The sequence below is a fragment of the Chroicocephalus ridibundus genome, chromosome 9 (assembly GCF_963924245.1).
Source record: "Chroicocephalus ridibundus chromosome 9, bChrRid1.1, whole genome shotgun sequence".
In the NCBI taxonomy this organism is placed as follows: domain Eukaryota; kingdom Metazoa; phylum Chordata; class Aves; order Charadriiformes; family Laridae; genus Chroicocephalus; species Chroicocephalus ridibundus.
Window position 1 is genome coordinate 31,346,893 of NC_086292.1, and position 26,517 is coordinate 31,373,409.

Below are 26,517 nucleotides of genomic sequence, written 5' to 3' on the forward strand. Positions count from 1 at the left end.
GGAATCACCTCGGGGGTGCCCAGGCCGGGCGCCCTCCCCGCGCCGCCCGCCAGTCTCCGGCCAAACCCGCCCACTTTCCCGGTGCGGAGACGGGATAGGGGTGCCGGTAAGACACAGGAGGGTTTCGGTGGCCGCCCTCAGCGTTTCGGGCCGGTCCCTGACCCGGGGGCTGCCGCGCAGCCGCTCCCCAGCCTTCCCCCGCCCGCCGCAGCGCCCGCCCTGTCACCTGACCGCCGGGGACGCGCCCGCCGCCGCTTTACGCCGCGCCCCGCCGCCCCCTCCTCTCCCGGTAGGGCCGCGGCCGGCGAGCGGTGGGGCCCGCCTCCGCCATGGTGCTGGAGTCGGTGGTGGCGGATTTGCTGAACCGCTTCTTGGGCGACTATGTGGAGAACCTGAACAAGTCTCAGCTCAAGCTGGGCATATGGGGGGGTAAGGAGCCCCTTCCCTCTCCCACCCCGTATCCGCGGCGCTGCGGGGCCGCCGCTGTCACCGGGGGTGGGCGGGGAGCAGGTCTCGCTGGCTGCGGTCCCCTGTGGAGGGTCGGCGGGCCGTGGGACCGCCGTCCCCCCTGAGGGGCGGTCGGTCTGTGGGTTTGCGGCCCCCTGTGAGGAGAGGGTGAGCCGCGGGGCCGCGGCCCCCCCTGAGGGGCGGCTTGTCGGTCTGTGGCCGCCGACCGACCCCCCTCCCCTTCCCCGCCGTGAGGGGCGGTCGGTCTGCGGGCCGCGGCCCCCCGTGAGGGGCGGGCGGTCAGTCAGTCTGTGCCCGTGGACCCGCCTCCCCCCTCGTGGTGGGCCGTCGGTCGTTCTGTGCCCGCGGCCCTCTCTCCCTCCCTCCTTCCTCCTGAGGGGCCGCCGGTCGATCGGGTCGGTGTGTGGGGCTGCGGCTCCCCGCGGTGGCCGCGCTCCCCCGATGGCGGGCGGAGGCTACGGCTGTCGCGCCGCCCTGAGGCGAGGGTCTGCCCGTGAGGGAAGCTGGGGCGACGTCCCCGCACGGTCACAGGCTGTGGAGGGAGAAACAGCAGATTTTATTTATTTATTTATTTAAATTCTTCTTCTCTTTCTTGAGAGGAGTACTGGGTGGAAGGACGGGTGTGCGGTGAAGCATGGGGTGGTTCCTGCATGGTGGTCCCAGGAGAAGGGGAAGCCTTGGTTGGGGTGCGTGGGGAGCTACATCTTCCACCTGCTAATTTATTGTTGTAATTAATATGTGTTAAACAGGCGTGATAGTGCAATAATGTGAAGTAGCTATTCTCAGTGAATATATCAAACATTTTGGTTAGCTACCCTGTAGGCATGTAAAAAAGCAATTGAAGTACTGCCTAGAGGAGGCTGGCTATTTTAGATGCCTTCCCGTACATAAGGGACAGGCTTTTCTCTTAATTTTGCTCTTGCCATGGTAGTAAGTATTTTAACATTTATAAATTATTAATGCCTATATTAAAAGTGGAATATAACTCTGAGGAATTTGCCATTAAAGCACTAAGAGGTATAGCATATGTGCTTTCCTCAGGTATAATTCTGTGTGCTGGCATTCCCATTGCAAATCCTATTATGTCACCTGTGTCAGGAAAGGTTAATGTGTTTGTGAAAATAGGCATGTTTTTTTGTGGCTCTATGATTGATGATTATTCTGTTATGTAAAATCATGAAAAACAAGGTACGATTTTCCTAGTCTACCCTATTTTGATAGAACTGTAATTATCATTCACAACAAAAGAATAATAGGAAAGATTTCCTGTTATTGTAGGTGTATTTAATAGAGTAGAAACATGCAGATGTCTAGGTTGATGATATTTCTGTAATCTCTTCCACCATAAAATTTTGTCTGAATAATCAATGTTTAGTGACTCTTGCAAATTAGACATTTATTGTGCTATTCTGTAACTGGAATAAGGTTCTCAGACTTTATCCATGTGTACATGGGAGGGTTGTAGCTGTGTTCCTTGTTCCAACTTACATAATAGTTGAAGTCACTTGTTCTGTACTTCCCTTTTTCTTCTAAATAGGTAATGTGGCACTTGACAATTTACAGATAAAGGAGAATGCATTAGTAAGTATTCTAATGATTTTAAATTTTTTTTATGGGTCTAAAGACTAAGTCATAGGATAAAATATTTCTGTAGTCTCACGTTACATGGTATGCCTTCTTTGCTGGTTATTGGAATTTAAGTCCTTGGTTAGCTGCTTCTAATTTTGCTTGTGTTACTGGAACAGAAAGAAGAGAAGCTATGGGCGAAAAGGTAAGTGTGCTCCTTCAGAAGAGAAAAATAACTTCTGAGGAGTTAGCAGTAGGGTTTTAAAGTAAGTTTCCCAGTGTTTTAGGCATATACAACCCGTCTTAGCATTTGAGGATTGACATGATAAAACTTTAAATAATATATTGGTGTGTTTCTGTTACCATTTTGGTCATCCAGTATAACTTAAAGGATTTAATTTCTGTGTGACTGCTACTGTATAATCATACTTCTGTTAAGTCATAAGGTTTTTCCTCACTTGTATGTCCATGCAGTAGATGTTTGTACGTTTCTGAGTGATTTACTGGATCTAAAGGGTTTGCATAGGCCTACGTATTTTTCTTTTTTCAGCTTTGGTTTAGTAAATGGATTTTCAAGGCCTGACTTCTGCAAACTTACTGATCTCATTGAAGTATTCTGAAAGACTGTGGTTCATTTCTCAGTTGTTGGTGTGGGGATGAAGAGGGAAAAAGTTCTTCCTTCTACATCAGTTGATGGGATTGAACCTTATGTTTATGACTTTCTGTGTGAATTGGTGCTTATTTAAAACTGGCATGGAAGACATTTTTAAGATGCGTACTCTCTGAAAGGAAAAGCAGTTATCCACATGCTCTGTTCCTTTTAAAATAGGAGTGATGGAGTGAAGTAAAAACAAGAAATAACTTGCATTGAGTACCCATATTCTTGTCTAAAAAAGAAACTTGTCTGATTTTTATGTTCTTTAGCCAAGCTAATGAACACCTATACTAGTGAGAGAATCTTACTACAATCTTTAGCGTGCTTCAGACTTCACTAAAGAGAACTGTAACTCTTGTGTGAATTGAAAACGTGTTGGATCTTTGTATGACCTAATCATTTGTTTCTCTTCGTAGTTCTGAAGTTTCATATTTCACCTGCCCGTTTCATCCACTCCTGATAACTTTATTGTACTTTAAAACTCTTGATACAAGTATCTTTGTAATCTGGTAGTTAAAAAAGGAAGGAAGAGCGTGTTATCTACTTTGTATGTGTCTTTCCTTCTTATGATGATGGCAACCGTTGATTACAGTTCTAGCAGTTCTGACTTAGAAAAATGCACAGTCATGTATGTGACTGACCAGAACTGCAAGAGAGCTAAGACAAATTCAAGAACTGAAAACAAGGGATGTTTCTGACTGCTTTACAGTTGCAATATGTTAGATTTCTATGCAAAAGTAATTAAAGGAAGGTTGATATTGAACACCATTTTGGGAGAACCTTTTTGAAAAAGAAGGGGTTAAAGTAATATGATATGGGCCAACTTTTTCTTTTCTAGTTTACCTGTCTTCTGTTGCCTGGATTGTTTTTGTTTTCCTCTTAAGGTTTTCCACCAGAAAATAACAAGCTTTTAATTTCTGTATACAGATACAGTACTTTTCACATGTAAGAAAAGAAAGCCCTTAGAAAAAGAGAGACGAGCAAATAGTTACTTTTAGTGTTAAGACTGCTGAGCCTATTTTTTTCCTTAGTCATAGTGAAAGAGTATTTAATTAAAATGGAAGTTTGTCAGACCTCAACCAAAATTTAGTCTTCATTTCACGCAAAATCAACTTAAGAAGACTAGTGTATGATTTCTAAAATGAATTTGTACAAAATTATTTTACAAATGAATTCTTAGGCACCTTGAAAATTTAACCATTTTTTTCCCCAAAGTATGTTAGAAAGTGAATTTGCTGACACAAAGTGCTGAAGTGTCATTTGTGAAATGTGTACTTTGATCTTTTGAGGCTGCTGTTTTGTTTTGTGTGACTTCAGCTGTAAAGATACAGAAGTATAATGGGGCAGCTGCTATTAATGTTCCTTTTTTACTTTGTTAAAAACTTGTAGTAGTGATAGTAATGAAATATTTCTGATGGATTTCTTCAGCTTTGTCCTATTTTTCAATGATAATGAAAAATGACTGATCACAAACTATGACCTAAGCTCTTTAGCAACCTGTTACACGTTTCTTATCTTATATTTTTAGAGTCATTACCATCAAAAAGCTTGAACTCTGAGCTTCTTTACTTGTGAATTTGCATCCAGCTTGTCACAGCTCTTAATCTTCAAAGCTAATACTGCCAGTTCCTTCTCATTTATAGTGTTGAAGTATTTTCAGTAAATCATCTTTTTCATGTTAAGTTTAAACCCCAATGCTCTCATGGTTTTTGATTTTATATTAATCTGTTGCTTTTACTCAACAACTTTAAAACGTCTTGAACTTCTAGCCTTTCCTTCATTTCTCCCCCCACCTTCCCCCCACCCACACACCCCTGGAATTTAATCCTCTGAAAAATTAATTTTTCAAGGTCAAAACTCATACTCATGTCCTTTCAGCAGGCCAAACTGAGCTGTTCTCCCTTACAATTCATCTGTGGGTTATAAATGCAGTATTAAATGAGGTGGATTTGGTTGCTAGTATTTGCTTCTATGTGACAGCTCCTGCTCTATCAAGAGCAGAGATCTTTGCTCTCATAATTTGTTTCAACCTCAATGCATGTTCTTACTACTAAAAACAAAATTTGGAGATCAAACTATTTTAAATGAGTCTATTTTCTTTTTCTTTCCTGATATATTTCAATGAAAAGTAAAAACTGAGAAGAAAGGTTTCAGCGAAGCATATTGACTAGATTTTTAACATGCAGCATCCTGCAAGAAGAAATATTCGGGAGGTGCTGAAGAGCAGTTGTCACCAGCAAGAATTTAAAGCATAAGTTTCTAGGACTACGCAGTTGTAACCTGGAAAGGGTTAAAGTATTCCATAGCTCTTGCTTTTCAGTTGTTTCTTCCAGGTGCTAAAAACAAACAAGCCATAGAAATATTGTCACTAGTTTAGTAACTTAATTAAAGTTGGTTAACGTTAGGCTCCTAATTGAAGCTCAGAATGCTTTTTAAAAACTGTGGAAATCTGGCAGAGATGTTAATTTGCATATTAATCTTCTTTTTTGGAGCAGCCCTGTTAAATGTTTTTAAGTTATTGTAAAAGTAGCGGTCAAGGTTGTTTTCTAGTACATGGGAAGAGGGAAGCAGTTAATATCTGTCTTATTTGGGAAAATGGGTTTGCTTTTCATAATCTTTGAGATTAAGGATTCTCTTCAGGTCTTTGAATTGTGGTTAACTTATTTGACAAGAATACTGAAATGGAAGACAGTTCTGGGATCTTGGTGTGTTTTTTTTTAATCTAATTTTTTAATCTTTCCTTTTATTTATTTTCTCCTACTTCCTCTTTACTTTGTCCCTCTTACGTTCTTGATATTCCTGTTGTTGTATTCCTGGTTTTGCTGTACACTATATAGGAGAGATACTTCGTAAGGTTTTAACTGAGAGCAGTAATAGTTCACTTGTTACATGTTCCTCATCTTTATGAGCCTATCTTGTTCTTGATGTTTGGCAGACGTTTTGCAAAGAACTTCTCAGTTCTTTAGTAGATAGAACTTCTCTATCTTTAGTAGATAGAACTATCTACTAACTATATTAGTGAGACTTTTTATATGTTTGTAAATACTAAGTGCTATTACCAAAAAGAAAATACCTATGTGGCAAACTAATAAAAATGTAATATTAAATTCTTGTATGTAGATAAAAATGTTACTTCTTAGTAACCTTTGGAGCAAGGCATTATCATATTTGTAGGAGAGGATTGCCAAAACTGTGTAAATGCTTTCTTTTAAGGCTTTCTACAAGCCTAACCATGTTTATGGATTCCTGAGTTCACACGAGTATTGCTAAATAATTAAATCTCTGTCACATGGAGAAGTGTTTCTGTTCTGGACCTTCAGTTCTGGGGAAATAGTTTTACTGGAAGTAAAAATGATAATTTTGCTGTATAAACTTGCTTATCTTTAAAATACTTGGATCTGTTTAATGCTTAATTTTTTTTTCTTCACAGAGTGAACTGGATGTACCTTTTAGAATAAAAGTTGGTCAGATAGGTAAGTTTTTGTTTCAATGTAAGTATTGAAATGGAGATTTTAGTACAGGCCTTAAGGTCAGTCCTGCCTCTGATTTTCTTTTATCAAGCTTTCTTAAGTGATCTCTGTAATTGTACTCACTGTTGAAACTAGCATAGAAGTCTATGTGACTGCCTTGGGTAAATCATAAAATGTTATCTGGCAAATCCTGTTTGTGTTACTTTACAGGCTGGTAAGAAAAACATGTCTGAGAGGTTCTTTCCAAATACATGGAAGGATCAAGGGATCTGTTTAGTATAGGCAGAATGCGTGTGGCTCTTTAAAGGACAGATTAGGAATATGGAGAATTTAAATAAAATTCTTGAAACTGTCAAACATGCCAAGGGTTTAGGAAATCTTAGATATATGTTTTCTTACAATTCCTTTCCCTGGTGGTCAGCATTGCTTTTTCATGTGAAACATTTGTTGGACATGCATGCGTGTTGTAGTTCTTCTACTTCCCTGGGAAAATCACGTTCATCCCAGGGAACTGAACTGCAGTCATGATTTCAGGTTTTGATCTGAAGTCTTCTGACTCAAACTGCATTATCTTGCTTAAATCTATGGCTTATATTTTCTCTGCGTGCATTTTATCACTTCAAGGGCTTTATAAAATGTTTAGGCCCATATGGTTTCTCCTTCTAAGGTGTTCAGGGCATCAAGACAGAGGTCTAATGCTCTTCAGTGCCTGAGGTGTTGTTTAGACTAAGCACAGTCTAGATTTTTGTTTTGATGTAACTGTATCTACTTTGTTTAGATAAACTTACCCTGAAGATTCCTTGGAAGAATCTCTATGGCGAGGCAGTTGTTGCAACTCTAGAAGGCTTGTATCTTCTAATAGTTCCTGGAGCAAGTATGTAAACTCTTCAATAACACAGTTAAAAAATGGAAGAGAAATATATCTAATAGGAAGTAGTTCATGTAAGCTGCCGTTTTTACATTCTGTTTCCTCAGGGAAATTTCTAGACAAATACCCTCAAGTTGGTGGAAGAAGGGTGGGAGAAAATAGCACCTGTTGCTTTATGGAAGTCCTTGGTTTTGTCCGTTCCAAGTTAAATTCAGCAGCCAGATTTCCTCTGAATTATGCTTATCCTGAAGCCACTGTTCTGGCAAGGTTTAGATCTTTTGGCTGTAGCATGATATTGTTCATCTGCTTCTAACTGACAGCAATCAAACATAGTGCATTGGAACTGTTTTTAGGGAGAGGGGAGAGGATCAGAGAATTTGATTAGTTTTCTCTGAAATCAGAACCTCTGATATGTTAAGAAAACTTGCGAGTTTCCAAGTGTTAAATATATGTGTAGTGGAACTTACAAACCTGCTTTATATTGAACACACCGTACTTAAGGGTCTGAATTTCCGTGGAAAGGTTCTCCTATGAAATAATGCTTAAATGTTGGTGTGATCCTTTTGTGTCTTACTATGTAAAAATAACAATTTCAGAGGCTGGATGCAGCTTTCGGCTTTTGAACTGAGAATAGCCTTTATCTTCAACAAGATGTTTTGCAACGTAATGTTGACTATGGTGTTCATTGCTTGATTATGCATTTATATACTGGAAACTTAGGATTAAAGCTTTCCCAACTTGGCTTACAGGCATTAAATATGATGCAGAGAAGGAAGAAAAATACTTTCAGGATAATAAGCAAAAGGAACTGGCAAGAATTGAGGAAGCCTTGCAGAAAGCGGCAGAAAAAGGTACTGGGTTAATAATACACATCTCCATTGGAATTTGAGGATTTAGACTGTGCTGTGAAAGCAAAGTCCTGTTTTGCGATTGGCTTAATAAATTATTTTTTTTTCAAGTGTCTAGCTAATCTCACCACAGTGCTTTGGGAAGCCTTTTTTCTCTAAGACTTGAAAGAAATGTTATTTGTTGTGTTTATCATTCATTTATCCAGTCAGCTTCCATTGGAAATGGGGATTTGATAATCTGGTATGTCTTTTTCTTTTTCCTTTCTTTTTTTTTTTTTCTTAAAGCTGTAGGGGAACAAGACCAAAGATAGAAATTGCATTGCATGAGGCTAACGTTGCTATCTTGCTTAAAAGCTGTAGTAATAGATGTTTGATAGTGTGTTTTAGAGGTGCATGTGACAGGTTGTTCTTGTTTAAAGGGAACTTTAAGGAGAGTAGTAAGGCTTGTAAATCTTTCAGCAATAATGCTTTTGTTTCAGTTTCTGCTGTCCTTTTATGAAGGTCTGCGTTTTCACTGGTTTGGGAAATGAGACTCTATTGAGCAGCAAATAATTCATGACACAAGAAAACAATTGAACATAGGAAACATAGACTTTTGATCTAGGTCATTAAAAAATTTTAAACCTTCAATTATAGGTTAAAATAATCAATCGTTTCAGTCCAGTTAACCTGATTTGCGGTGGGTTTTTTCTTTCTCTTTTATTGTAACAAATGTCTTTAGCAGAATTATGGTGTGAATTAGGTGTGTTTGGACAGAAGGCAAGCTCCAAACCAGATAACTACATATGATAGAGGAAAGAGTTATTACTGAAGTTTTTGTCTGAAGTGAGACCTGTTTGTGGGTGGTATGATGGTTCTTAAGATACATCTCTAGGATACCTGTAATGCTGCAAGTCATTTGCCTTGGAAAAGTTACTGAAAATTAAATGGTGCTTAGAACACTTGGAAAAAGGCGGTTTAATTGTAATCTCTTTGCTTATTTAATTTTCCGGTTACAGGAGACTCTACTGCCTTGTTCTGTTTTGCTAGTTTGAGATGTACATTTGCAGTTTCCTCCAAACAGCAATCAGTTTACAGTGAAGAAAGAAGCCTTGGTTTATTTCTTGTCTTTACTATGCCAGAAACTGAATGAGAGCTAAAACAACTTAAGTGAATTAATTTTGCAGCTATTACTTCATACTGGGGCAAAGGAACGTTCATGGAGGTTTAACCTTGGTTATGTAGGACTTGAATACTGTAAAGCAGCAGTGTTTCAGCCATTACTCTTTGCACCAGTAGCAATGGAATGAAGGGTAATATAACAAGAAGAATTTAACCTAATGGGCACTGCTTGAGGAATTCCAGTTCTGGAACTTTATATAATTAAGAGTGATTCTGTGCACCTACAGCACTTGTCTCTTTTTTTTTTAAAGAAACTTACTACATCCAGCTTTTGTAAGGCTTTTGAAGAAAAAAAAATCATAAAGAAAAGATAACTCCCTCAATAGCTCAAGTCCTTATATAAAGAACTAGAATTAGATTTAGTCATGTTTTGCAGTTTAAAACTTTCAGCCTTGTAAAGGAAAAGCTAGAGGAACATTCAAATTGGATTATTTTAAACTGTAGTTATACGCTGGGTCATAGTGCACTGTGATCCGTATGGGTCCCTTCAGCTTGATATATTCTATGATGCTGTGGTTGTATCTCAGCGCCAGCTATTTGTGTTTCTGGTGTAGTACTAGAATATTGTACTCAGGAGGCCCTGTGTAGTTCCTGCATGAGCAAATCCCTTGCTTTTGCTAGATATAGAAGTATAAACTTCTAAGAAATTCAGCTCTTTCTGTAGCCTTTTAAGAGCACACAATAGCTGGTGAGAATCTAGGAAATATATTGAATAGAAAGTTATCAGATCCATGAATTCTCATCTGTACTTGTTTTTCCGAATACTACTCAACTTACCTTAATGTGTTTAGAATCTTGATTCAGTACTTGCATTTACTTTAAGACTCTCTTAGCATAAAAAGTACTGTGGGTATTTTCTGTAGATATGCTATTCAGATATTGAGCAAAATGGTAATTTCACTGTGTGGTTAGTGTAGTGTGATGACACAAGCTGACATAACATTATTTTCTGTTCTCTAAAATCCATCGGTATCAAAACTCGTATATGGAGACCAAAGCTTGCAGCTTTTGTCTTCTGCTGGTTATAAGTAAAATGAAAATTGCATAATTTGCCTATATGGACAATCTTTGAAACTAGATACTCTGAAGTGGCTCTGGCTGTCAGATACTGTAATGGAAATACTAATGTGTCATACAAGTTTTATAAACTTAACATTAAATCAGGAGCTAATTTCCTTCTTTTAAACAAAATGAATTTTTTTGATTATTTGCTGCCATGTGGACCAAGGCACTCATTCACAAGATTCCTTGTATGGGTTGGAGAGTCTAATTTACAAGGACATTAAGCCTGGTGGGTATGCATGATTACATTTTGCACATGCATGATGGGTATGCAGCTTACACTTCTAAAAACACTCCCTCTCTCCCCGCCCCAAAGCAGCCAAATGTAGAAATGAGGAAACAATACGTGTTTGGTAAGCATCCACATATTGGTGGTTCTAGAAATAAGATTTAATGACTGTGGATTCAAATGGAAACTTGCAGTGGCTAGTTCTGTCTTAATTGAGTGGCAGTTTGAGGAGACTAAGAGACCTTTTAGAAAGATTTCCATCAGCCATGTTGAGCTCAAGCATGTTATAAAATGCTGACAACATTGTACTGTAGTTTTAAGACACTGTTTTTAGATGTTTTGAGACTAGAGGGTAATTATCCCTTGCTTAAATTGTCTGGGCTTAAGATACTGGAAGTTCAGGCTGTCTTGAAACCGTGGACAAGTAAAATGAACCATAACAGATTGAAGGCATTTAGCATGCTTTTCCCTGGTTCTGTTTATTTGGATTGCTATCAAGTTAGTCAAGGAAACAGTTTCTGTTGAAATTCAGAGGAACTGTTGTTATATCTGCTGTGTTTTTATCATCTTGAACCAGATTTTCAGAAATTTATTCTTAGCCAAAATTACTCAGTGGGTTTTTTATCTTAGCACAGGTTTAGAATGAGCTGAAAATCATACATTTAGTTTCTATGTGGTAATGGATGCAGGTAATCAAGAGGAAAATGGCATTGCCTTGGTTTTGTCATACATGTGTTTGAAAGCCTGAAACCTGCAAATTCAATAGTAAGTGAAGGAAGCGGTCTTTTAAACATATCATTTATAGAAGATTACTTGTACTGTTAAAAAGAATTATCCAAAAGAAAACATTGTTTCTCTTTGGCATAGTTTTTTCTTTTTGGTATTTGTAGGGTGAGCACTGTACCTGCAAGACAGGTTGAAGTCTTGGCAGGCACTTTCTCCTCTTTTGTTTGAACAGGCGGGAACATTACATAAAAATAAAGTTGTTCCCCAGAGTTAAATACACTGTTGCACTTGCTTCCTTCTTGCTTTATTGGGATACACCCTTCTCATGCTACAACCTCTTAAAGTCAAGCACAGGCAACCTCATTGCCAAGTTCTCTTCCCCTATGTGGCCAGAGAGGGGAAAGAAACAATGTAATTCACCAGACCGGTTTTCTTTAGAAAAGTGGGAAAAATATGAGCGTTAATTTAATTCATTAAATGGTTGTGATTGTGTGGGTCATAATTTGCATGTAAATAATAGAATTTAATTTCATTTAAAGCTTTTAAAGAGTCATAATTTTTGTATACCTTTTTTGCAGTTACTGGTATCATTCTTTCAGATCACTTTCATACCGTATTGTTGATTAGTATGAGAATCATAATGAAAAGTGCTCTTCAGGTTTCCACCTATATCTCAAATATCTTAAGTTGAAAGTTATGGCCTTGTATGGTAGAAGCCTCTTCTGAATTTAAACTTCCATTTTTTTTTTCCCCACGTGTATATACTATTATCTGTTCAGTTACAATGATTATGCCTTCGCCTGAGAGTTCGCAGGGTTTCTAATAAGCAGCCATTGCTCTGTTTTTAGCTCTCTTTTGTACACAAGTGATCTGGAATTATGTTATACAATGCATTCATGAAGAAGTCTGGGTATGTATTGGCAGAGAAGCCTGGTGATTATTTGTAATTCCTTGAACTCTTGATGTTACATAAGGAATATATGAAAGTTGAATTAAATGCCTTGACCTTACAGTTGGCAGGACAACTGATCCAGTAGAAATTTGGATACTTAATCTAAAGTTTTTACTAGCTACTTATTTTACTTGGGCTTTGAACTTCAGTGACTTTAAAAAAAAAAAAAAAAAAAGGTCGGCAAGGCTTCAGTTGCTTCCCTAAAAGTGAATTTAGGTATACATAAATTATGAAAAATAAGTCTCTGTGCCATGACAAGTAGCTGATTGCTTCCTTAACAGATATGAAGTTCTTTAAAAACTTTTAATGAGACCTTACTAAGGCATTCTGCTTTAAGGCAAGCTAAACTTTCTTCCATTCTTTCTTATGCTTTCTTAGATTTCTGATTTACTAACATGATTTTTATCCTTTTCCCAAAAAATTGCTTGCACTGAAAAAGGACGTAAGCGTAAAAAGTATAAAAAGCATTTTAAGAGACCCTTTAAAGGTCATGGTCACTCAAAAGGTGGGTAAAAGTTATGGCTTTTAACTTTTTTTAAAGTCTTTTTCTTTCTGTTTGGATTAGTTTTTCTTAGTCCTAGCTATCCACTGATACCCTTTTTTTCTCTTGTTTGAAAGAGAGGATCTGAGTTGGCGGGAGCTCTCCTTTGCTGTTGATCCAATAAGGCTCAAGAGAGTCCTTGTTTCTCTCTACTTGCATAGCTGTGCCTGTTTCTTCATCTGTGCCTGAGCTATCTATCTGTAGCATTTCCAACAAAAATGTATGCATTTGGTAGGCTGATAAGTGGCACTTCACTGTGACTGTTGGAAAAACCGCATATGGAAGAGATATCTGTTTGTCTAATTTTTGTAATATTCCAGTAGCAGCTAAGTAAAGTAAATCTGATACTCTACTGATGATATAGTGGTAAACAGTCTTTCAGCAGCTTTTAGCTTCTGTTCTAAATAGATGGACTGGTGTTATGACTGATGTTTTGATAGCAATGAATTTGATGGTTTATCCCCAAGGGGATAATCATTATCCATCCCTACCAAACTGTGTAGGTCTCCAGTATTAGCATGTGACTAAGAATGGGTTGCCATATCCCTTGTGATTGTATTGTTACATATTTGATCTTGGAGGAAGCTGCAGCGTAGACTTGTAATTGGCATAAAAACTTTGTGGGGACCCTAGATAAGCTTTGTAAGGTATCTAACTTCTATTGCTGCTGGTAGCTGCATCTGGCTCAAAAAATGTTAATGGGTTGCCTGCTTGTACTTGAAGGTCATGAAGCTTTGATAAGTACTTCTGCCCTCTTTTTTTCGTTATCAGTATTGTGTTGGTTTCTGTTAACAGGGAGTGGCAGTTGTGAAGAAATGATTAGTAGGACAAAAAGTGAGCTGCATGTAAAAGTAGCATAATATTTAGGTTTCTTCTGAGTTCCTGACTAATTTTTTTACTTGAAATCAAATTCTCTCTTGATTAAAATTGTGTCATATTATGTTCAATAGTGAAGTCTTTTAATTTTTAAAGGCATTTTCTGAATCTCTTAGACTTTTTTTTAAATTGTCCTAATTTTTATAGCAAGAAGTAAAAAGTTATATATCTGTGGTGTTTAGCGTGCATTGCATATGTAAAAAGGTACAGTTAAAGTAAGCCAAGAAGTCAAACTCAGAGGGCAACCCTGAACTTAGTCAAAACCTGTAGTCCTTCTTTCTCTCTGCTTGAACAGCCATGACTGTTTCTTCAACTTGAGCGATCTGTAGCATTTCCAACAAAAATGTACAAGCGTGGTAGACTGATTAGTGGCACTTCACCGGGATAGCCACTTTGTAAGGTGGATACTGAACAAGACAAGGTAGCCTGTAAAGACAGGCAGAGAACAAGCAGCTCATCAAGGCATATTTTAGGTAAAATGCTAAGACACTCAGACCGAGATAATGTTTTTAGAGTTCTGTCATTAAATAATGAGGGATTGTAAATAACCCCCCTGGCCTCAGCATGTGTCCGTTTGTCCTGGGTGTAATGATGAACTTCTGTGAGTGTGCAGCTTCTGCTACTCTGTCTTGTTCAGCGTAAGTTCACGTCTCACTATGTGGCATAGCAAAATGGCCACAGTAGAAGTCTAGTATGGAAGAAACGGAATATTTCAGAGTAATTGTTTTCAATTATGGTATACCAGCTTTTTAGTTTTCTCAGGCAGCCTTGTATGAAAGGCTCTAATGGACTGGTCTGTTGTTGTGCAAGTATCATCATCTGGTTATTCTTACCTATTTGCTTGTTGAAGTCCCTAGTTAATTGCTGAGGGACTCTTAGGAAGAGAACCTTTTACCTTGGAAGGAGTGCGGATAAGTATATTAAACAGTATCTTGCTGTAAGCTAAACTCTTTTGACTGAAACTTAGACATAAATTTTCTTATGGTTGTGTTGCGCACACACAACTAACATCACACCTTCAGAATATAGATGTACAGAAAAGGAAAAAAAGTGAATATGTAATCTAAACAAGTGAAAACTTAAGTGTTAAGTATTCGCGTTAGAGTGAACATTAAATTTACATTAGTATAGCCGTTGGTGTGGTTAAGCTCGAGATGCAAGTACTATACTGAATGCTGACTTTTAAAAAATTATTGTTTTAGACAAACCAAAGGAGGAGAAGAAAGATACTTTCTTGGAAAAGCTTGCAACTCAAGTTATAAAAAATGTGCAAGTCAAAATCACAGGCATTCATGTTAGATATGAAGATGATGTAAGTATCTGGAATATATTCTCTTCATTTTAAATTGGACTCCAGTTCAGTCATGATTGTCTAGTCCATAGAGAGAAACTATTATCTGCCACCTTGAAAAAGTTGCTGTGGTTTCTTCTGCACCACTTCAAATAGAGTACCCCACGAATGACTGAAAGACAGAAATGTTTCGTATAAGTGAAATAGATATCCTCTCTTTTGCCTGGTCCCGTGGTGCCTTGTTCACTAAATGTGGATGGTGGCTGTTTGTCGTGTGTGCAGCTGGTGTACAGATTTTTTTAGTGTCCTGGGTAAAGTCCAGAATGGCAGAAACTGGTGTGGTTACAGATGAGTCGGAAGGCAAATAGTTGAAAGCACTTAATTTATAAATGAAAAGGTTTGTGTGAACCAAACCAGTGTGAACTGGTATTATTCTCTACACTTTCCAGCCTCCTTTAGGAAAATGATAACACAGTTTGTGATGAGATGATTGAATGTAAAAGAAAAGCATTGGATATAGAGTATTTCTCAAACCTATTTTGGGACTATTTTCAGAGACTCTAAATTTAAAAAGGTGGGAGGAATGGCAGTCATAAAATAATATAGCTGACTGTGATGTGGCACTTTGCAGTTTTTAGTTCTTTCCTGTATGAAGATTGTAGAAGCCAAAAGGAAATTTTCAACTTGAAGTCCTGAGTCTTTACACTACAGCCATATTAGTTTTGGCCCAATTTAGGGAGTTCCAAGAATGCATCAACTAGAATAATTAAGGAGAGGAAGATCCTCAAAACAACTGAGGGTTTCAATCAACTTTAAATGATACATTTCTGTTTGCAGCAAGAGAAATAAATAGCTGTTATTTTTATATTTTTGTAGATCACAGATCCACAGTGTCCAATTTCCTTGGGAATGACGTTGAGCGAGCTTAGCCTACTGGTAATGTGTGTGTGCATGCATGTTCTTATGTTCTTGATTTATTTGTCTTTGGAGTAACAGAAAGGAAAAGTAACATATTAAGATGATATAATGAAAATATGCATACAGCTGGAAGCGAAGATAATCTTTTCTTTATGCAAATAGTACTTGAAGTTTGTGCAAGCAGAAGGGAAGACAATTGAGGAACATCACACTTTCTGAAACTAGTGATTTGTTCTTATGATCCAAGTGGTCTTTAAAACTGAATATGTTTATTCTCATAGGGCAGGTTAATTCCAGGCCTAATAAATAAATTAGGGCAAACTTTATATCATGACAATAAAGAATGTGCTATTTTGCCAGGTCTTTTGAGAAATGGGGGAAAAAAATTTCAGCTAACCCCTGTTTTCCTTAGATATTAGGGATTTTGTGGATAGGATAAGAAGTTGAAAATCAAAATAAACTGACGAATTTTAGATTGGATTTTGACTTGTGTGTATGCAATCTAGAGAAACTGGCTTCTGTAATCAGGCAGCACCAAAATGATGCATTCTGTGCTTGAAAGTATAGGATAAAACTCCAAATGTGTTAAATAGGATGCACAGAATGACTTTTATCACTTTGAACCTTTAGACGACAAACGAGAACTGGACACCTTCTATTCTGAATGAAGCTGCAAAAATAATATACAAGGTAATGTGTTGCTTTATTTTTCTACACAAGTGAAGAGAGCGACTGACCTTGCGAGAAATAATCTGGGGTGCTAAGTAAAAATTGGAAAAATAGTTTCCTTTGCGAGTTCTCCTGTTTGTTTTTTTTGTTTGTTTGTTTGTGGTTTTTTTTGTTGTTTTTTTTTTTTTAATTTTGCTATGTGTTTTAAACAGAAGTAGAGCACAAATTACTGACTTTAGGTAAGGCATAACTTTCAACTCCACGATTTAAATGATTTCCCTTAAATGCAAACACTGATCCCCTCATTAAATGCATTATGCAGCAAGTCTGCATGGTAACTATGTTTTCAAATAGTTTCAAATTGACGTTTCCTACTGTAGTTTGTGTGCCTGATATAATTGGGATTCTGGTAGCTAAGCAGTCTCTCTGTTCTCCCTGCTACCCAACCACATGCTGAAAGGAGTATGCAAAGATCTAAGAAATTACAGGAATGATATAAAAAGGGTTTAATAGTCCTGGCTTCTTTATTAGGCCAAACGTTGGTTTTGTGCACCCTTGCCCCTGCAATCCAGAGTCGTATTTAACAAATGTGTGTAAACTTGCATGCTTTAAGAACTTGCTTTTTAGCAATTCAATTTTCACTTCAAAAATAGTATTAGAAGATTAAATACATCTCAATGCTGTGGGTTTGCTGTCTAGTTTGCTTTCATTTGTTTTCTCCTTTCACAAATGGAAACCTAAGTTCATAGAATGGGTTGAATACTGAGTATGAAATCTGTTGAATGTTTTCTTTCCTGTGCAGCTTTTGTGCCTGGACAGCCTCAGTGCTTATTGGAACATACACAGCAAAATGTATTATCATGGCTCCCGTGAACAAATACTGGTAATGTAGAAGAAAATGCATTGAACAGTACTATATTATATAGCTGTTCTAGTATTCAAAAGTACATCATACTAATTTCCACCCTGCTCCTCACACTCTTATGGTCAACTGTATTCTGATGCCAGGATCATATATTAATCCATTGCATCATTGATAGCTATTTTTTTTTTTGTGAAATTCATATGTTATCAACCCTATAGGTTTTAGAAAAGATCAGAAACTGTGTCTGTAAAATCACATTCTGTTGGCATATTCATCTTGAGTTCATGCTGTTTGCCCAGTACTGTTTACTAAATATATGGGCTATATGAGCTATTACGTAGCTACTATAATGAAAAAGACGATATTGAGATAGTAAACGAGCATAGAATTAATAAAAATTCAGAATATTAGATCTTTATCAGAACAGGAAGTTATATCACACATTATCCAGATTACCTAAGCTGCATGACTGAAATTAGCCAATAGAGTGAAGCCAGACAGAAAAACAAGGTGTTAAAACAAAAAGGTTTTTTAACTTTTTAATGAATCAAAACTTAGGTAAGTAGGTATCCATTGTCAGACCTAAACAAAGAAAGAAAAAATTGCAGAGGGGCTAATGTAGTAGTTCTTCAAGATAGCTTCCCTTATTATAGGAAGTAGTTTTGGCAAAATCTTGAAGAGCTTTAGTAGAATAAGTTATACAGCTGGATGAATGAACGTCCTATGCTTGAAAGACAGAAGAGAGTCACAGCTTTAAATGTGGAATATGCAGTAGGACTGAATTATGAAGACTTTTGAAATTGAGGTTGGATGGAACATAATTAAGGTAGCCTGTATGGAAAAGGTGATGCTGGAAATACTTCACTCAACTTCATGAAGCTAAGTCAGGTGGTGTAGAGACTAGAGAACTAGATGAAGGTGCTCCAGTGCAGAAGATGAGGCAGCATGAGGGCAGTGAGGGTAAATCAAGACAGAATGAGACACAGGTATCTTAAAATGCTAATTACAGAGAAAGAATAAAATAAAATTTGTGTGTGTGGGCTTCCTGGAGGCTATGTCTAGTTTTTTCTGTTCGATTCATGTTTTGAGTCGCTGTTAGCTAGATGAGTAGTGGAATACTGCAACTTATAATATTGTAAGTGTGTGAAGTAATTGTTTTGCTTTCATTTCATTGCTGTGTTATTCTCTAAGTCTTACTTCCCAGAAGAAAAACTGGGAACTTTGTCAGTATGAATAGGGCAGTTACATAGACATAAATTGTGGCTGAGGGCACACATCCTCTTTCTGTGTGACAGCTGAGGACTTCTGAGTTGCAAAAGCACCATTACTGTTAAGTTTGTTTCAGATGTGGTTAAAAGAGTTCATTTTTAGGTAATGAGAAACAGCTAGTTACTCTAGCAACCTTTGGGTAGTACATCTCTGAATATCTTAGGTTCTGAAAGTAAACTTTAAAATGGGTTATGAAAACAAGGCACTTTGCTTGGAATAGTGGACATCTGATTACTGTTGTTGGTTTGTTTGAATCTCATTTTACTGTGGAGAAGATCAGATGTGCTGTGTATGCTGTCTGTATATCTGCATTTTATTTCTGGTGTGAATATATGTTCTCTGCAAAAATGGTACATTTTTGACCTATTATCTTTATAAAGGTTATACAGGTGTTCCCTGTGTCCTGTACAATACTACTTCTTTCCTTTTTTCTTTTGTGCTCATCTTTTACAGCTATTTTTATTTTTGTTTTATTCTCTCCTTAATAAAATATACCCTTAACCTAACGAGCTTGGTACTAGTATGGAAGGTTAAATCAAAACTGTGAAGTGCTTAAAACCAGCCAGTTGTTTAATGTTCTTTGAATCTTGTCTGTTACATGGAACTTGAAACCCAAGTCCTTTAATTTTTGTTCTGATTCCCCTTGTAGGGCACTGTTTATTGTCTCAAAATTTAGGTGTGAATTCACTGTATGGAGAAGAGATCATGAATACGTTAATTTGTCTTCCTATCTACAATCTCTTGCTTTGTTTTTTAAAGAGCTAAGTTTCCTCAGAGCACTTCCACTTCTTCTTTTTCAGTTTAGCAGAAATGCATACATATTCTTAATAATAACCAAGTTACTTTAGCTACGGGAGTCTTCAGAATTACCTGTCTGTGCATGTTTGCTGTTGTATCTCAGTCTGAAGTGAAATGTAAACCCAAACCAATACACAGTTTGAATTGACAGCAGCAAAAGTCTTAGCGCTTCATCTATCTGTGTCGTTCCAGCACTGTCGGTAAGATCCTTTGTGAATCAGTCCTTGAGGTGCTTGTGGACGGATGGCTTTGTGGGCTTACCTGACATGTCTGGCAGCTTAGATCTCATTCCTTTTCAAGGAGACTTCAATTTACTATCAATTAAGCTGCAAGTGAAGATGCTGGTGTGGTTTTGTGGAACTTAACTTTTATGTATCAGGAAGTACCACTTTCTATCCCATCATCAAGCAAGTTTTTAACAGGTTCTTTCTGAAATAATTGGGAATTTGCCCTCCATCACTGTGAAACGGAGTTGCCTGTTTCCAAAGTCTGCAGCATGTCCACGTCCTGCTGTAATGTAAACTTTTCTTTGAATGCTGAGGCAGAGCAATTCCACTGCAGCAAATAGTATCCAGTATTCTGACCACCTATTAACTTAAAGCATCTCACCACTTGTAGTTTTTCCAGTTCTTGAAATCCTTAGCGATTTTGGTGCTGTATTCTAGTATCACGTTGCATACTGGCATCGTTTCCATTATTTGGGGTTTTTTTTGCATCTTTTGACTGATGACTTCTGTTAGTTTAAATTTGTCAATTATGATTAGTCATCTTTGAGTCCTTGCATGTAAAAGAGGAAGAGTGGGAGAGCAGGAATAAGATCAGAACACATCTGAGAACACTTGAGGAAGAACAGAATTCATCATGGGCATAAGATTAGTTGTGTAAATCTTCTTTACCGCTTGTGAAGTCCTCTCTCCTTCAGAATTTTAAAACCAATACAGGAACTGAACAAATAGCAAATAACATCTCTTGTTTAGTAACATTATCTGTAGTAAATACCCGAGTACATGTTATATGTAACTTTTAGTGTAGCTTGTTTCCTGGAAAGCTAGGTCTCCCATCCAGACAGGCTTTTTTGGTCTTAATTTTAAGCAGTATTATCAGGAAATCAGATTTATCGTAGTAGCTAATCGGTCTATGTTGTAGTCAAAATAAGCTGCATAATCTGTAGCAATCTGTTACTTTCATACCACAGTCTTCCTATTTCAATAACATGAGTATGTGGCTGGTTGTGACATTAGCTGTTTTATACTTAATCTCATTGAAATTTATCTATTATTAATATAGACCAGCAAACAGGATATAGGTTGAAATACAAATATTTTAAATGAGAAATTGCACCTTTTATAAAATACAAACCAGTTTTTAAATAAGGAACTCTGAAAAGCATTAGGTTGAAGAAATTTGTGGTTACAAAATATTTTCTTTGTGAAAACAACTCTTAATATTGATAGTCTTTATAAAATAAAATGGGGACAAGCACTTCATCTGCCTTGATGTAATAGCTAATATGTACATCTTCCTAAAAGCAGCCCTCCCGCTTTAACTGATTGTGCCATTGCAATTCTGAAACTAGATAAAATGTTTGGGCTTGAATATAGCATTCTCAATAAATTCCTGAAGAATTATAGCATCAGACAGACCTCTTTTTGAATTAAGACTTGGTTCTAGCATGATATTTCTCAGGCCTCTTGGGCTGTTCTGTTATTTTCCTGCCTTCTTTCTGTCTTTAATTCCTCTTGTACCTGCAGAATACCAGAAGGCTCAAGTGGCCTCCTTACACGCTAAAAATGCGGAAGGGTAGAATGTGAGTAGATACTCCTGGTACCCTTAAGGAGTTTAAAAACAAATGTTTGATCTATTATGCCACATGTTTGAGTGTACACATGAGCTATATGTTTCTAAATTAACATACGTTAGTTGTTATTGCAAGATTTAGACAGAAGCTGAATAAAACTTCTACTAACCTTTCACTTGATATGAGAAACTTAGAGAAACTTTTTAATCTGATGTATTTAAACCCTTCACTCTTAAGTGCTTCTGCTATCTTAGCTTTCCCATTTAGGGGGAGGAGGCCCTTGCAAAATACATGGGAACTTAAGTTGGTCTACTCAAAGTTTAGAGAACTGTAAACAAGTGATGCTCTTCAGCAATTGCTAGACAGTGTCATATTCCTTTACAGGATCAGCTGAAAAGAGGAATTCCATGTAGTGGTAACAAGCCTCGAGACTACGAGTACAGTAAGTAAGCTAGGAATGAGTGAATATAAACTGTTCTGAGCATGTTAGTATACAACAGCCTGACCTAATCATGCAGACATGCCCCGACTAACTTTATTTTGCAAAAACCTAAACATAATAGAACGTATGAGCTTGTATGCTTTTTGACTACTGCTGGGTAACCTAATTTTTGGTGAGAATTGCGTCCTGATTTTGTGGGTCTTGAGTGTATACATTATCAGTACAAAGTGGCTGATATATCAGGGAGTGGAAATAAGTACTTTAATTGTAAACATAAAATTAATCTCAATTTTTTTATCAAGTTTTTAGACCAGTATCAGCCTCTGCAAGACTGTATATCAACCCATATGCAGAAGTAGAACTAAAAACTCCCAAGATTGATTGTAATGTGGAAGTACAGAGAATTGTCATTGAATTCACTAAGCCACAGGTAAGTTGTCTTGGTATCCGTATCACCTATTTCAGCGTTTGTGATGAACTGTAGGATTTTTTTGTTGGACAACATTCTTTGGTAATTTTATGGTTATACGTGAGTAGACTGTCTAAACTGTTTAGCAGTAGCTGTGGGAAAAGTGTTTCCCCTTTGCATAACAGTCACTTCCAGGTGCTAGATCCCGACACTCTGACCCTGTTATCTGTGGACCCTCTGATCTGTATTCATCCAAGATACAAGCAAAGGAACGAATGGAGTATATTGGCTTTGGCAACAAAGCCTGCTGAAGTAGCAAGGAACTCCCCAGCAATGCTAGTGATGATTTTCATTTAGTCAGTGATAATTTACAGTTGGTTTGCTAGATAGCTTTTTAGCTCTTATTGATGTCAGAGTGTAATCTGAGTTCAGAACAATACCAATAAGGTTAACTAATGCAAAGGCAGTTCTAAAATTGGGGAGGTTGTGTATTGACAAACAAAGAGAATATAGTTGGTTTGAGAAAGCATGAGCCTTTGTACTGAGCAGGGTAAGAGAAATGCCAATTGTTTTTCTCCAAGGAAACCAGAAGTTCATACGGTGGTGTACTTTGAGAGCAATGGGTGTAGTTGATCCATTTTTACATACTGATGAAAATGCATAGGCTTAAATTTCTGTATGGTTCGGGGAATACTGAAGACCATGGTATACATGTACTTTAAGCACTGCTTGCCACAAAATCTGAACCTCTGCTAAGAAACATGTTTTTGTGTGTTTAGTACCTCAGCGTGATAGACCTTCTGGAGTCCATAGATTACATGGTTCGCAATACACCATACAGAAGATTTAGGCCAAATGTACCTCTCCATAAAAATGCTAGACAATGGTAAGCTCTGTACGTTTGTGCATTCTTTGGGAGATGCTGGAGTCCTCTCCGGTCTCTTCATTCTCCTTTGTGGTTAAATGTAGTTTTAAAACTAGATTGCATATATTGTTATGACTTCCACAGACCTTTGCTTAGCCAAGTAGAAAAGGCTTGCAGAAGAGAACATGTGAAAGAACAAAGTAATGAAAATCTGACTTGCAAAGCTAACCCTGGTCCCCAGAATCTGTGAACTAAATACCAATGCTCTCTCTAGAGATTAGAAAGTAATTTTAGAAAGACTAAAGAAAAAGAATTACTAAATGTATTACAATGGAAACATGTACTTTTTAAAGTTTTTAGTTTAAATTTTAGTTTAGTTTAAATGTTTAAAGCCAACCGTAATTTTTAAAGTTTTAAGTTGATAGACATTATTGTGGGTTTTTTTCTAAGTACTAACTGATGCTAATTATCCAAGTACTTTACTTAAGTGTACATAATGCCGTTACAGCCCAAATTCGCAAACATGCAGAATTCAATAGAGAATGTAGATTATAGTTCTTCAGGCATTAAATACAAGCCCTCAGTCAATTTTTGAAAAATGATGTTGAAACCATTAAAATGTTCATAAAAAAGGTCACTCAAATGGCAAGTAATGAACAAAGTGTTTGCATATTGATAAGCTGCTTCTGCAAATTTTAAGTTGTAATGCACAAATGAAATGAAGTTACTCACAAGCGTGGAATCATTGTAGGTGGAAATACGCAGGTAACAGTGTTCTTGAAGTTCACATTAAAAGACATACTCAAATGTGGTCATGGAGTAACATAAAACAGCATAGGCAGCTTCTGAAGAGTTACAAAAATATGTACAAGAACAAGCTGACACAAAGTAAACTGTCAGAAGAAACACAGAAGCAAATTCAGGTATGTGTTGTTTTTTTCTTTGGAGAAAGTATGTTTTGGTGCCTTTATTAAATCTTTAAATATACATGACCGTAATCAAGGTTGGTGGTTGCACAAGGGTTCTGTGATAATACCACTTTAATTTAAAGTTCAGTGTAACCTGTTGTGGAAAGAAAAAAAAAAACTAGTAAGGTGCCATTTAAATAAACCCTTTTTGGTTGTGGATTAATGAACTTGGACATTTAATGAAGTGCAAGGTTAATCTTAAAAAACAAACAAACAAAACAAAACAAACCACAAAAAAAACCAAACCAAAAAAACCCAACCCCAAAACACAACACATTAGATTGCCTAAAATAAGGTTTCATCTACTAGTGAGCTTCTGGGGGAGGGCAGGTATACCCTTGAAAGAAAGAAGCAGGTCTAGAAAGAAATTGGAGTGTAAATACAAAGGAGCTGGTAGAGAATTTGTAGTAGTGAGCTTTTCCTAAATGTGTTTGAGGGAAATGATTTAATCATACATTTTTACAGGACCTGGAAAGAAAGCTTGATGTTTTCAATATAGTCCTAGCAAGACAACAAGCACAAGTTGAGGTAAGAAATAGTTTTTGTTCGTTAATATTGTAACGCTTCAAATGGGATGTTTTTGTCATGATGGTATCTTGAAAAAATTTGTGCTGAGTATGATTGGACAGGGAGGTGGAAAGGCAAGTTTCCTATCCTTTCAGGACAAGAATAAGTAAATCAATTTCTGAACTAGAAACCAGTTCCAAAAACCTACCAGCGTGTGTGCACAGTGTTATGCTACCCATGTTGTACCATTCGGGCAATTGTCTAAGGATGATGATTTAATGATTCTTTTTCTCCTTTGACTTCTGTTATTTCAGGGCTGGTTCTGCAGCTGTTCAAGATCAAACATGTGCAGCTGTTTCCATCCTACCTTTATATACTCTCTTTTTAGGGTACAGCCAATCTAGTTAAAAAACAACTCAGAGAATTGTTAAAAGGTAGATGAAGTCTCTAGCTGCATTTTATTTTTGAAATAATTTGTGACGCTTAACAAGGAGTTGCATGTTATATCATTTTGAAAAGTGTGTTATATGCAGTTAAGAACAAAACCACCTGGCATACAGAAGGCAAGCTCAGAATAGTCGTCTTGTGAGAAGCATGCTACTAGTAGCTATTTTCCTAACACGAAAATTAACCTCTGTTGTTGCATTGTATAATTACTGTTCATGCCGACGTAGCCTCTGTTATATACATCTAGAATGTATGTAAAATGAAGATGAAAAAATAATAATGATGTTTCTTATTTTTGAGGTGTTTGTGGTTAGACCTTGATTTTTAAAATGCAAAATGAAAGCCTGAGTACAAATTAGAAGTTTTGAATACAAGTAATGGTACAGGATCAGTGTTCAGGTTTGTTACTACTAGATTTCAGGAATGTGATTGCTTCCTGTATCCTGTTAAATACTGTCTTTTCATGTGGTTCCTGGTTTTTTGTAATCTAAATCCTAGTGAAATTTGTAGAAAAAGGCTGCCCAAAGTGAAAGTGATACATGGTTGTTTACACACACATGAGTGTGCACACACACACCCCACCTCCACCCCCACCTCTGATCCTCTTTTTGCTTCTGTCTGGTGAGTGAAAGTGCTCTTATTCCCTTGCAGGGTGGTGTTGCTGTCCATCAGTTAAATGTCTGTTGAACATGCATACATACGTGTATTATTTACAGAAAAACAAAATAGGTAGTAACTTTTAATTATTTGTTTTAATGTCTGGTTTGTAGACAATAAGATCAGGACAAAAACTACTGAAGAAGAAAACCACTGAAGCAGAAAAAAAAAGCGGAGGATGGTTTAGTGGTTTCTGGGGTAAAAGAGAATCTAGGAAAAAGGAAGATGAAGAATCACTAGTTCCTGAAAGTAGGTGTAGACTGTAATGCATGAACTTATATAGAAACTTTAAATTTTTATATACGTTAAGAAGAAAGTTATAGTATGTTTTGCTTTCTATTAAACAAAATGAGAGAGCATGGCATAAACAGTGCAATGCAGTATTGATCCATTTTATAGTATTACTTACTGTTATGAATATTGAGCTGGCAAATAAGGTATACTTCTGAAATGGCCGTAAGCATTTAGGAATCTTGGTAAGGAGAAGAGTATGGAGTTTATAGCTGTAGGGTAGTACCTGACGATTGGAATACTGTATTCTGGTGATTTGCTGTGTGGACCAGAGTTTTGTTGTAATAGTATTCCTCAAAGCTATTTTTGTCATTGAGAATTATGTGTAGTCTTGTAACATAAATTGTATTGATTTCTGTGCCACCTATGAAACGCCATATACGAAGACTGCTTCTGTGTAAATTTTTACAATATGGAACTTAGTGCACTATGAAGAGTCAAAGAAATGTGTCAGCAGAACTTAAGTACAATAGAAGACAAATGGGAGGAAAAATGCTTATTGTTACTAATTAAAGTGCAAATTTTTGTGTGTTTTTGCTTTTTAGCGATTGATGAAATAATGACACCAGAAGAGAAAGCTAAGCTTTTTACTGCTATTGGATATAGTGACAGCTCCCATCACCTTTCCTTACCAAAGCAGGTAAGCAACTTCTTATGGAGATGGCTGAAAAACAAACAAACCAAAACACCTTTCTGATGCATAGAATCATGGAATCATAGAATGGTTTGAGTTAGAAGGGACCTTCAGGGTTATCTGTTTTCAACCGCCTGAAACAGGCAGGGGCACCTCCCACTAGACCAGGTTGCCCAAAGCCCCGTCCAGCCTGGCCTTGAACACCTCCAGGGATGGGGCATCCACAGCTTCTCTGGGCAACGGGGGACAGTGTCTCACCACCCTCAC

The 26,517-nt window shown here is 37.3% G+C and overlaps 1 protein-coding gene across 5 annotated transcripts in view; it reads left to right on the forward strand.

Moving 5' to 3' along the window:
- The first annotated feature begins 249 nt into the window (after positions 1–249).
- The window catches only part of VPS13C (vacuolar protein sorting 13 homolog C), a 103,640-nt gene continuing 77,372 nt past the window's right edge, over positions 250–26,517 (forward strand). For 2 of the 5 annotated variants that reach the window (XM_063347475.1, XM_063347474.1), the window contains exons 1-18: positions 252–429; positions 2,006–2,049; positions 6,120–6,162; positions 6,938–7,033; positions 7,777–7,878; positions 10,265–10,327; positions 12,445–12,510; positions 14,625–14,734; positions 15,590–15,649; positions 16,262–16,321; positions 17,103–17,183; positions 21,415–21,472; positions 21,775–21,902; positions 22,661–22,767; positions 23,498–23,669; positions 24,180–24,242; positions 25,439–25,574; positions 26,162–26,256. In XM_063347475.1, the coding sequence (XP_063203545.1) occupies positions 330–429; positions 2,006–2,049; positions 6,120–6,162; positions 6,938–7,033; positions 7,777–7,878; positions 10,265–10,327; positions 12,445–12,510; positions 14,625–14,734; positions 15,590–15,649; positions 16,262–16,321; positions 17,103–17,183; positions 21,415–21,472; positions 21,775–21,902; positions 22,661–22,767; positions 23,498–23,669; positions 24,180–24,242; positions 25,439–25,574; positions 26,162–26,256 (1,584 nt within the window). In that variant the 5' untranslated portion in view covers positions 252–329. Of the gene's footprint in view, positions 430–2,005; positions 2,050–6,119; positions 6,163–6,937; positions 7,034–7,776; positions 7,879–10,264; positions 10,328–12,444; positions 12,511–14,624; positions 14,735–15,589; positions 15,650–16,261; positions 16,322–17,102; positions 17,184–21,414; positions 21,473–21,774; positions 21,903–22,660; positions 22,768–23,497; positions 23,670–24,179; positions 24,243–25,438; positions 25,575–26,161; positions 26,257–26,517 lie in introns of all 5 variants that reach the window. The other 3 variants (XM_063347477.1, XM_063347473.1, XM_063347476.1) reach the window with 3 other exon arrangements.